Source organism: Callorhinus ursinus, unplaced genomic scaffold, assembly GCF_003265705.2.
Source record: "Callorhinus ursinus isolate GAN/ISIS: 27379988/994484 unplaced genomic scaffold, GSC_fseal_2.0 scaffold6, whole genome shotgun sequence".
Classification (NCBI taxonomy): domain Eukaryota; kingdom Metazoa; phylum Chordata; class Mammalia; order Carnivora; family Otariidae; genus Callorhinus; species Callorhinus ursinus.
The window spans coordinates 37222444-37234948 of record NW_027397068.1 but is presented as its reverse complement, the minus strand read 5'-3'; the positions used below and the strand labels follow the sequence as shown (position 1 = coordinate 37234948).

At 38.6% G+C, this 12505-nt stretch overlaps 1 protein-coding gene across 8 annotated transcripts in view; it reads left to right on the top strand.

Moving 5' to 3' along the window:
- Nucleotides 1-12505, top strand: part of FAM184A (family with sequence similarity 184 member A) — a 110582-nt gene that overhangs the window by 41753 nt on the left and 56324 nt on the right. For all 8 annotated transcript variants that reach the window (XR_012378547.1, XM_073893841.1, XM_073893840.1 and 5 more), the window contains exons 2-6: nt 2308-3162; nt 3886-4021; nt 5867-6048; nt 8359-8556; nt 12245-12367. Coding sequence is in view for 7 of the 8 variants with exons in the window: in XM_073893841.1 (XP_073749942.1) it covers nt 2308-3162; nt 3886-4021; nt 5867-6048; nt 8359-8556; nt 12245-12367 (1494 nt within the window). In the remaining variant the exon portion in view is untranslated. The remainder of the gene's footprint in view (nt 1-2307; nt 3163-3885; nt 4022-5866; nt 6049-8358; nt 8557-12244; nt 12368-12505) is intronic.

Here is a 12505-nt window from a genome sequence, read left to right as displayed (position 1 = left end):
ATGCTTTCATTTTGTATGCTACTGTGCTTTTATATTGTCAGCTACTTTTCTAGGCTCTCTAACATCCTCGCACAGCTTTCCAACACTGTTGTCAAGACCCCCAAATTTAATCAGTTGAACATTTACTGAGTTTCAGGACTGAGTGGTGGTAAGGAAATGGAGGTACTGGATTTAAAGAAGGACAGACTCCCATGGATTTGGGTGGTCTTGGAAGACTTATTAAAGGATACAGGACTTTAGCTGACCCTTCAAAGACTGCAAGGAAATGAAGTATTAGAAAAAAGAGAAGAGTAATTAGAGGCACGTGGGTGGCTCAGTCAGTTAAGCATCTGCCTTCGGCTCAGGTCGTGGTCCCAGGGTCCTGGGATTGAGTCCCGCATCGGGCTCCCTGCTCAGCGGGAAGCCTGCTTCTCCCTCTTCCTCCCTCCCTGTTTGTGCTCTCACTCTCTCTCTCTCTCACTTTCTATAAATAAATAGATAAATAAATAAAAATCTTTTTTTAAAGTTTATTATATTTTTAGAAGATTTTATTTATTCATTTGACAGAGCACACAAGCAGGGGGTGAGTGGTAGGCTGAGGGAGTTTCATCCCCCGTTATGTGGAATCCCACCAACAGTGGTCCTTTTCAAGATCATTTCCTGGGATAAAATGAAAGTGTGGCTTGTTTTTCTCTAGGGATTCCTTCTCTTTGCATTATCTCTCTTCCTTCCACGTGCTTCATATGATAGATAAGGGATGCACACAGACTGCCCTGGGAAGGCCTGAGACCTGTGGCCTGTAGCACTCTAGCAAATGGACTTCTTGCCAGCTGGTTGGTGTGTTTTTCCTTAGTGCCTCTTTTAGCCTTTTCTGGGCATCCACATGCTAGGCAGGTATGACCCTGGGGGAGGGTTGTAGGAGACCACCAACTTTCTTGGGTTATAAGCATTTATTTCCCTCTGTTGCACATATTTTCCTTTGGAGGTAGCTAGCAGGAGAAGTAGCTGGCAAGAATAATGGGGTCTTGTGATCCCTCAGTCTTTTTGCCTTTGTTATGATTACATCTCTCAAAATAGAGAAGACCAAGTGAATATATGGGTAGGGAATTGATTCTGGAAGACAGGGCCCTGTGTGGAAAGAGTGAAGCCCCTGCAGTGGGGGTAAGTTGGCTCCAGTGTGTCTTCTCCTTGCCCAAGTACAGCTATAAGCCAGGCAGGTGCCTGCCTCGATTTAGCAGTGGGACCTAGCCTTATCAGAGTATGTGAAGCGCCAGGGAGTCTGTCTCCATTGCCTCAGGCTACGTAAACAAGTTCTCTACACAAATGGCAATGCTTGTGTGTCTTCATGGCCGATTCTGGCTCTTGGTGCTGGAATTCATTTCTAAAGCCAGAATAAGATCACATTAAAATGAGCAAAGCTCCAGGACACTGATTTTTAGCTTCTGGATAGTTGGATTGTATAGTGTTCATTTCTTTTTACTTCAGAAGAAAGTGGGTGCATCTCTAAGCTTTAAGTAATAGTCATGAATATTGTACTATTTGACCACAGTGGTATGATGGAGGGTATCAAAGAACATGCAAGAATGGGAGCATTACTATAAAGGGACTATGTTGTCATTTGGAATTAAGGTTGGGGAAATCTTAATGGAATCACTAAAATCCAAGGACTAAAATGAAAATAAAGACCTGTACCCAGGACACTCTGGCTCTAGGGACCTGGCTTGCCTCGAGACAGGAAAAATTAGGGAGTGAGTAAAACTACAGTGTTTGATTTGTGAGCAGAAAAGTATGAATTGGATTTTGTAAGGAGATGACTAGGAACTTGAAGAGAAGAGGATTAGCCTTAAAAACAGACCATAGGGGAATTAGAAAAGAAAATCTCTAAATTTAGAACCTACTAGACATTAAACAGTTGAAAGAGGCCTTTAGAAAGAGTTAGGGCCTAGATGCAAAGCGTCTCTTCCTCTGGGACAGTCATGTAGGGCAGATACTTACTCTGAAGCTTTTCTCCTGACCCTCACCCCCAAGCTAGACTGGGCCATATGGAAAACTCCTTCTAGGCCACGGGGCCTCCTTTGTCTCTTTTCTCCTCACTGTCTCATTTGTAGTGAAGTCTTCTGGTGCAACTTTTAAGGTTGGACTAAGGTAAAACTAGCCAAGTAAATCAATCTATGAATCCAAAACAATGCATGAAGCTTCGGTATTTAGTATTTACCATAGCCAATATTATGTGTGTTGAATAATATCAGTCCAAATGAAAGAATTAACTTCCAGTAAGAAAAGAACGTGGTTTGCTGAATTGCTTCTCCCTTTCTCAAAACCATGCAGGTAATATATGCTTTAAACACTAAAAATGATGAGCATGAATCTGCAATCCAAGCCCTCAGAGATGCTCATGAAGAAGAAATCCAACAGATTCTTGCAGAAACAAGAGAAAAAATACTGCAGTATAAAAGCAAAGTAACAGAGGAGTTAGACCTTAAGAGAAAGATTCAGGTTTTAGAAGCATCATTAGAAGATCACATAAAAATGAAGCAGCAGGCTTTGACAGAATTTGAAGCTTATAAGCACAGAGTTGAGGACATGCAACTTTGTGCAGAAGCCCAGCATGTCCAGCGCATAGTAACCATGTCTAGAGAGGTTGAAGAGATTAGAAGGAAATTTGAGGAAAGATTACGGAGTTTTGGACAACTCCAGGTACAGTTCGAAAAAGACAAACGCTTGGCATTGGAAGATTTGCGAACTGCTCACAGACGGGAGATCCAAGAGCTGTTGAAGTCACAGCAGGGTCACAGTGCCTCGGTCAGTGGAGGGCAGGGGAAGGCGGAGGAGCTGCACAGGATGGAGGTGGAGGCTTTAAACCAAACCCTGGAAGAGCTAAGACTTGAACAGAAAAAGCTCATTGAGGATTATGAAGGCAAGTTGAATAAAGCTCAGTCCTTTTATGAGCATGAGCTTGATACTTTGAAAAGGTCACAGCTTTTTACAGCAGAAAGCCTACAGGCTAGCAAAGAAAAGGAAGCTGATCTTAGAAAGGAATTTCAGGGACAAGAAGCAATTTTACGAAAAACCATAGGAAAATTAAAGACAGAGTTACAGATGGTACAGGATGAAGCTGGAAGTCTTCGTGACAAATGCCAAAAGCTTCAGATAGCACTTGTTACAGCAGAGAACAGTGTTCAGGTAAGTAAAGAATGTCACATTCAACATACAGATTTTTCCCCCTAATTTTGTCTTTCTCTTTCCAATTAGACTACTTTTAACTTTTTTTTTCCATTTTGCTTTCTCCTACTTTGCCTTTGTGAGAAAATCCATAAAGGGGTAATTTTTACTACTCTGTAGTTATTATTTCCAACTCTAACTTCAGATATTAAAGGCCCATAAAGATAACTTAAAATCTTACTGATCATGAAAGGATTTTATTGAAATAACATGTTAATATTTTTCACAAGTGGCTTGGGAGAGTTAAAATATTGGGCTTTGGGTTTAATTGTGTTTTCTCCTTTAACTTCATTAATAATGATCTGCCCAGACAATGAACAAAAATTGATTGCTTTATAAACCTGAATTAAATAGGTATATGGCACATGTTTGAAAAAAAAAAAGCCAGGAAGTCCCTACAAATTTTGTTTTATTGGCATAGAAAATTTCAAGGCTGTTTTTAATATCTGTGTAGTATTGAGTGGATTAGAAGGGGTAGAATAGTCTTTCATGATTGAGTCATACGATTTATGAAGATAAGTTATAAGTGTTATCAAAACAGATTTAAAAGAAGGTATTATTAACTGTGACTTTTGAATAAGAGAAAGTTGACGCTTGTAATTTAAGTGAATTAGCATCATTAGCTTAGCTAATTAGCTCAGCATCATTCTTGCATTTTAATAATGGTGATTTGATCATTCTCAGGTTCTTCAGAAACAGCTTGATGATGCCAAGGAGGGAGAGATGGCCTTGTTGAGCAAGCACAAGGAAGTGGAGAGTGAGCTAGCCGCAGCCAGAGAACGTTTACAACAACAAGCTTCAGAACTGGTCCTCAAAGCTAGTATGTGTGACCACAGTTCTTGGTTTATTCCTCAGCTAAAACCAAAACTAAAATGTTAATTCAAGACAAAATTTGCCTTTTCTTCTCATACTTTAAAATTATTTAGACTCTAAACATGTTAAAGGACTCTAATTTCTTCTTAATCATAAGTTAGATAAGCAAATGATAACTTATTTTTAGGAATATATATTTATAGAAAAATTAAGAGTTAACAGCAATAAATAATTCACTAAAAGAACAATGAAGCATTCTTTCTAAGAGGTTTTTTGTTCTTTAAAAAACATGTTTAAAAAAACCCATATGTTTTAAAGTATTTAAATTAGTGGAACTTTATGTGAATTACAATTTTTCATTTCATTTGGTTTATTAATAGGGATCATTTTACACACTAAAGGTGAATTGCCCATCCTACTATGGCTGATGTGCTCATTCCATAGCCCATACTAGAGGAGGTGGTGACCCATGGCATATACCCAAGTGTTTATTGTGCCAGGTTTAAAGCCATTCGAACTCGTTCTCTGAGGATGTCATTTGATTGGCTCATCAGCGAATCCCATATAACCTTTCCCCTAAGTAGGAGTTTTTCAACTTTAACGTGTATGAAAATCACCCAAAAGGGCTTGCGCAACCACAGGTGCTGGGCTCCAGCCTCAGAGCTTCTGAGACAGTAGGTCTGGGATGTTCTTCATTGCCAGTGAGGGCTCCAGGTCTCCTGGTCCAGAGCACATTGAGAATCACTGCCCTAACACAAGCTTTCTGAGACCCTTTTTCTCATACTCACTGTTCATCTCTCTTTCTCTCTCATCGCCCTTCCCTTTTTTGTTGTTGTCATTTAGTTTTTCTTTGATAACCTCGCTGTCCTTAGGACTGTCTCTTAATCCACCTTCGTTCTTTATCACATCTCATGTCTAAAACAAATTCAGTTTCAGCCAAATAGCTGCCTGCCATATTTACTGCCTACATACAGATTTCTTTGTCTTTTATGAGAATTTGAAAAAAGAAGAAATTAGAAAAGAACAGATAACTCATTTTGGTGCCATAGTACTAGTCAGTAGATCCTCTGTTTTATTCCCAAGGATTTTATATACATCCCTGAGGAGTTGCTTCTACTTCAACTTGTTTAGTTGGAAATCTTAAAAAAAAAAAAAAAGATTCCTGGGTATTGGGGCAACATCAGCGATGTGAAAATGGACTTCTTTTTTTTTTAGGTTCTTTCAACTTTATTTTTTTAAACCACATGTTTTTTTATTTTATTATGTTAATCACCATACATTACATCATTAGTTTTTTTTATTTTGTTATGTTAATCACCATACATTACATCATTAGTTTTTGTACATCATTAGTTTTTGATGTAGTGTTCCATAATTCATTGTTTGTGTATAAGACCCAGTACTCCATGCAGAACATGTCCTCTTTAATACCCATCACCAGGCTAACCCATCCCCCCTCCCCCTCCCCTCAAGAACCCTCAGTTTGTTTCTCAGAGTCCATAGTCTTTCATGGTTTGTTACCCCTCCAATTTCCCCCCCTTGGGGAGGGTATGTGCTATGGTGAGCGCTGTGAATTGTGTAAGACTGTTGAATCACAGACCTGTACTTCTGGAACAAATAATACATTATATGGGAAAAATGGACTTCTTTCTAGTTTAAATTATTCTACTTGGATAAATATTCCCATGGTATTTCTATTTTATACAGATTTCTGAAGAAATCAAAGTACTATTTGTACATGCAGACTATTTATTTCACTCAGGTAGTAAGTACAATTGTGTCATTAAATATAAACTGTTTTATACCACAATGCAACAGATTTTAAAGTGAAGGTTTTCTTTTTGGAGCATAGGTCATATTGGAATGCTTCAGGCAACTCAAATGACCCAGGAGGTTACAATTAAAGATCTAGAATCAGAAAAATCAAGGGCCAATGAGAGATTATCTCTGCTTGAAGAAGAAAGAGCTTTTTTGCAAAGCAAAACTCAGAGTCTGGATGAAGAGCAGAAGCAGCAGATTTTGGAACTGGAGAAGGTAAAAAGCAGTGGAATCCATGTCCCCTCTCCCCGCCACCAAAGAAAGGAAAAGAAAAAAAAGTTCAGTTTTCGTCTTTTTCAAATTTGATTTAAAGTGTTTACTTCTACTTCACGGTAACAGTCTATCTCTTAATTCTTGTAAGTTTTTGTTTTTGAGGAAAAATGGTATATAGCTGGACTATCCCATATTGTGTATATGTTCAGAATATTACTAACAATTTATAATGTAGAAACTTAAGACATTTCAACCTATTTCAACCAGAAACTGAATAAACTTTTATTCCGGTGGAATGTACATTTGTGGTTAATCGTATATGTTTTTGTTTTAATGAAATATATTATTGCATATACACCTAGGAAATTTCTATAAAACTAAAAAGAACAAGTATCAAGATCTGAAAATTCATATACCAACATATTGAATTTCTAGATTAAAAAAATAAGACCTATCATTTGTAGAGTAATTGCTAAATATTTATTGCAATTTTTCAGATATTCACAATACTGAGTGGGAGTTTTGGATACTTCTTTTTCTTTCCCTCAAGAACCAAGCATATTCAAAACCTTGCCCCTTGCTCACCTCCCAGTCACTCCTTACCCAATGTCGTGTGGTTTCTCTTAGCACCACTCCACAGAATCTGTGTTTGTCCCAGCCTCCAGTGACATTCTGGTTGCTGGACCTGGTGAATCTTGTCCAGCTGTGGTACTTACTCCTCTCTGATTTGCAGCATCTCTGTTTTGGTGTTTCACATTCTCGCACGTTTTTCTCCTGTCTCCCCAGCCTTGCAGTCTTATTTCAGAGCTTCCTTCTTCAATCTGTTCCCTATCCTTGATGCTCCCCAGCATTTTCACCTCATTCTACAGGCTCATCCATTCTAGTAGCATAAAACTTGTTCAGTGATCACTCCCAAATCTGATGGTTTAGGCCCCATCTTTTCCCTAACGTTGAGTCCTGTGTCTCTAACTCCCACAGGATAGATTGGTTTCTCACAAACATTTCGAATCAGCATACTAGAACTTTTTCCCCTCAAAAGTACTGTATTTTTTTTTTTTTTACTCCTTTTTTCAACCAGTAGCACTACAGTCCATCTAGTTTGGTAAATCAGTCACTATTGACTATTTCCTTAACCCTTTTATCTGTTACCAAGTCCTATTGGTTTTCTGCTCCCTTAATGTATGTTTTATTTCATCGTCTGTTTTCATACCCTTTCACAGATTCTAGGTTTAGGTTTAGGTCATTGTGGCCTGGATTTCAGTTACAATTTCCTAAACACTCCCCCAGCCTTAGTCAACTCACCAGCCTAATGCCAACGTGATTGTTGTTAAAAATATGTCAGTTATGTAATTGCAATGATTTCTCATTCCTGTCATAATGAAATCCAGAGTCCTTAGCATAAAAGACCCTTTCTCATCATTCGACTCCTGCCTCCTGCCGAGCCTTATCCCTCACCGCTGTCAACCTTGGATCTTCTGTTCTGTCCATACTGCTCAGCTGCATGGTCTTCCTGTCTTACCCGAACTTCACCACCGCGGACTACCCCTCATCTTTCAAAATGCTGGAAATGGTTGTAAATTCAGGCTTTTGACATCAAATCTAGGTTTGAAATATTCTCATCTCTCATTTCCTGATGGGCTTTTGAGAATTAAATGAGAGATGTGTCATCAGCAGCTCACATGTTTTTTCTTCTGGAAAGCTTTCCCTGATGTATATATGTATGTATGTGTGGGTGTGGGTGTCTCTCTCTCTCTCTCTCTCTCTCTCTCTCTCTCTCTCTCTCTCTCTCACACACACACACACACACCCTTTCCCACCTGTTCCAGGTTAGACTCCTTTACTGTATACTCTTACAACACATGATGTACACTCCTTTCATAGAATTTATAAAATTATATTGCCACTGTCTTTTGCCTTTTTCCCATCATTAAACTGGGACTGCTTAAAAGGCATATAACTGGCACTCAATAAAACTGGATTGAATTATATCATCTGAGCGGGTAAGTTGGTAAGCCATTTTGTGTACAGCTTTGACACACAGGAAGCCTTTCTCGTAAGTTCACAGACGTGCTAGCTTACACTTGGTTCTAACCTAATAATACTCTATTTTATCACTTGTGTTAAAAGTATTCATTTTGCCTGTGCTACCCTGTCATTTTCTGAGAACACCAATGATGTAATCTCATGTCCAAGGTGTAAATCCCGTAGTGCTCAGTTCATTCAAGTTTATGCATTTATTGAGTATTCAAAATACTAATATCAGTAATGAAAAAAGCAGGCACAATTATTGATCTTTATTTGCTTTAATTTTAGAAAGTAAATGAAGCAAAGAAAACTCAGCAAGAATATTATGAGATGGAGCTAAAAAACCTGCAAAATAGATTGGAAGGGGAGGTAGCTCAATTAAATGAGGCTCATTCTAAGACTTTGGAAGAATTAGCTTGGAAGCACCATGTGGCAATTGAGGCTGTCCACAGTAATGCAATTAGGGATAAGAAAAAACTGCAAGTGGTGAGTACAAATTCAACGTAGCCTTGCATTGTTAAACTGGAGGGGTTTCTGTAATGATCCATGGTGACCCATATTGTAGAGTAAATGAGTTGCTTCATTCTGATGGCTGCTGTCTCATAATCACTCTGTAAATCATGATTCAAAGAGTAACATACTTAAAAACTGTTGACAAGAGATGTAGTTTGTTAAATTGATATGAAGCATTCCTACTTTGTATAAGCCATAGTAGAAACACTCCCTTGATCTTGAGCTGTCTCTTCATGAGACAGCATCTTAGATGTGCTCCTCAGGAAGCCTCAACTAGTTGAAGCACTTTCTCCTGTAGGTGTAGAAAAAGTAAGGTGTCTGACAGATGTGGGCCCTACAACTGGGCCCTTTGCTTACTAGCTGCCTACTCTTGGCTCTCAAAAGCCACACCTCAAGCTCCTCATCTGACAGAGGAAGATAAAATCCATCTTGTAATGTTCCTGTGAGGGTTAAGTGAGATAAAATGTTGAGAACTCAGACATGACCTAGCATATACTGATAAATAAATGTTAGTTATTGGGGCACCTGGGTGGCTCAGTCAGTTAAGTGTCTGCCTTCGGCTCGGGTCATGATCCCAGGGTCCTGGGATCGAGTCCCATATCAGGCTCCCTGCTCAGTAGGGAGCCTGCTTCTCCCTCTCCCTCTGCTGCGCTCCCTGCTTGTGCTCTCTCTCTCAAATAAATAAAACCTTTAAAAAATAAATAAATGTTAGTTACTAGTATTTCTTACTGTGTGCCAGGCACTGCAGTGATGTTTTCCTTCTGTTTTATTTAATCCTCACAACACTCTCATAGGTTTAATTGCTATACCCTTCTTCCTGAAGGAGGGTAGATGATGGAGGACAGAGAAGTTAAACACTTGCACAAACACATGCAACTAGTAAGAATCAGTCAGGTCTTGAACTCAGGTCTCAGATATCAAATCCTAAGACATTTAACCACCACACATAGGCATGTATTCATGATGGTTGTTATATGTTTTATGTAATAGCATTTTACAGTTTACTAAGCATTCTTGTATATTCTTTATTACTTAAGACTTGGAGATTAATGTCATTTTATTATATAGATGGTGAAATAGGTTTAGTAAACCTAAATGATTTATTCAGTACCACTAACCTAGTAAATAGAAGAGGTTGTATCTGAATTGAGACCTTTGCCTCTATGTCTCTTCCTTTTGTGAAAACCAGTTGGAAAAAATATTCAACACCTGAACTTAATTAAAAATTCAAATGAAACTTCCAGTTAGAGTGTTATTTCTATCTAAACTTACTATTTTATGTTTATGTAGCTGGAGACAAACCTTAATGACATGTTATTTCTCAAAATTGTGGTTGTTGGTTTCTCTGTGCCAACTCACTATTCCAGAACAAATTTGTACAGCTTTAATTATGTGGTACATGTGCGTGCTTACCGACTATGCGTATGTGCCAAGAGCTCAGGGATTTAGAGGGAAGTATTTAGTGGTAACTACTGCCTCAGTTAGCTCTTCCAAAGCTATTTTTTGTTACTATTTTTTCATTTCTACATCCCTTATTCATCTTAGCCTTTTCCTCTCTTTTCGTAGTATTTAACTTGCAGGTGTTCTGCCTTTTGTCTCTCTTTATTCCTCTGTATTAAGTTCTAAGTACTAGAATCAAGGCATCTTTCATCAATATCATTTTTGCCTCCTTACTTCCCTCCTAATGATCCCCCTGCCTGTTGAATTTCAATTTCTGAGCCACCTAAAAATCTGCTTTACGCCATTTACATTTCTTGCAGTCTTTCTTTAAAATGTGCTTGCTATAAAACAGCTGACGTGAATTTCCTGTGTGTGAACATAGTCAAAACGCATGATAGCTTTATCTGTACCCTTCTCTTCTCTCAAAATAACTTAGCACTTGCTGCTTCATTCCTCTCTTGCCTAGCTAGCTCATGTCTGAGCCTAAGCTCAAACCACCCTCCTTTTAGAATAGTCTTTCTCCAATGTCAAATTATCTTTTTTTTTTAAGATTTTATTTATTTATTTGACAGAGGAAGAGACACAGCGGGAGAGGGAACACAAGCAGGGGGAGTGGGAGAGGGAGAAGCAGGCTTCCCGCCGAGCAGGGAGCCCAATGCGGGGCTCGATCCCAGGACCCTGGGATCATGACCTGAGCCAAAGGCAGACGCCCAACCACTGAGCCACCCAGGTGCCCCTCAAATTATCTTTTAAAGAATATTTACCGAAAGGTGACTTCCCCATTCCTTATTAGTTATCAAAAGGGATTATATTTTCTTCCATAAATCTAGTTTACCCACCGTATTTGGAAGTGAATATATAGAGAATCCATGCAGAAAAGAGTTAACATAGCAGGCTTGAAGCTGCTGTCCTTAGAAAGGCAGGGGGCAAGGTTGGCCCTTGCTAGTATCCGGGAACTTAAATTTCAGGAAGGTTTCCACCATTCCCTAATAAGAATGGCTCATGTGCCTAAAGGGTTTATGCAAACAATATGGTTTGTGCTGAACATCTGCTTTCCTTCTTGAAGTCTGGAAGTTTGGCACATGCTAGTCAGAGGGTACCTACGTCATTAGCTCCCAATGAAAAACATGGGCACTGAGTCACTCATGAATTTTCCTGGTAGACAGCATTTCACATCATTGTCACAACTTTCTGGAGAGTCCTGTGTGAGAGGACTCTTGAAAACTTGTGCCTGGTTTCCTGCAGACTTCGCCCCCTACACCTTTTCCCTTTGCTTAGTATCCTTTTGCTGTATCATAAATTATAGCTGTGAGTATGAGTAGATGCTGAATCCTGTGCGTCGTCCCAGCAAATCATCAAACCTGGACTTTGCCTTGGGAGTTCCATAGAACCCTGTTTATTCCTCTTCCTACCTTACACTATAGAAACATTGAATTGCTTGTAACATACCAGGCTCTTTGCACCGCCGTGGTTTTTGCACAGGTTTCTTCTGTCTTCTATTTCCCTCTTTCTTCATCACCTTTTCTTACTGATGCACTCCTTCAGACTTGACTTAGGAATTGTGTTCTCTGTGCAGGTTTCCTCACCAGGCTAGAACTTATCAGTTCTCCATCCACATATCCCTGTAGTCCCTATGGTCATTTTAATTTTCATCATATATTCTTTAATTGCTTGTTGACCTTTAGCTTGTTAAGGGCAGACCCTATGTCTTACTGCCTGTGTATCCCAAGTATTATTAAGTAGCATGACAAATAGTAGGCGTTCTTCAGTAAATATCAATTTTACTGGTATTGCTTCTTTTGATGCCTTAATTTTGTACTTAGTAATTCTTGACTATGTTCCAGTGTTCCAGAATTGTTCTTGGATTTTGGTTTTTTTTATGTAAATATAAAAGAATTCTGTATTCAAGAGATAGTTAGAATTTTTTCTTTATCTCCCCAAATTATCACTTATATCATACATTTCTGTTGTTGGCTTAGCTTGATCTAGACCAAATATTTTTACCATTTAAAATAATTATTTAACCACATCCTAAGTGATTCAGAATGATAGAATCTAAGCCCGTAGAATTAGACTAATAACTCCAGTATTATTGTTTAAGGATAAAGCTAATTTCAAAAGCTAAGTATCAAAATATAAAACAGAATGGCCTTTTTCTTGGAGTCTTTGAGGTATATAATATTGACAATTTTGTTAATTTTTAAAAATGTCTTTTCCTAAGGAATTGGAGGAACAATATAAAAAGGAGAAACTAAACCTGGAAGAGGATAAAAGTCAACTTCAACAAGAGCTGGAAAACCTGAAGGAGGAGCTGGAAGACAAGCTAAATACAGCCAATCAAGAGGCAAGAATTCTTTAGGCTTGTCACCTGTGTTATGTCTTATTGGTAACATCTTATTTGGTAACGTCGTATATGTAGGTGAGCCTCACTGATGGTAAAATATCTACAGTAAAAATAATCACACGCTTTCACTGATGCTGA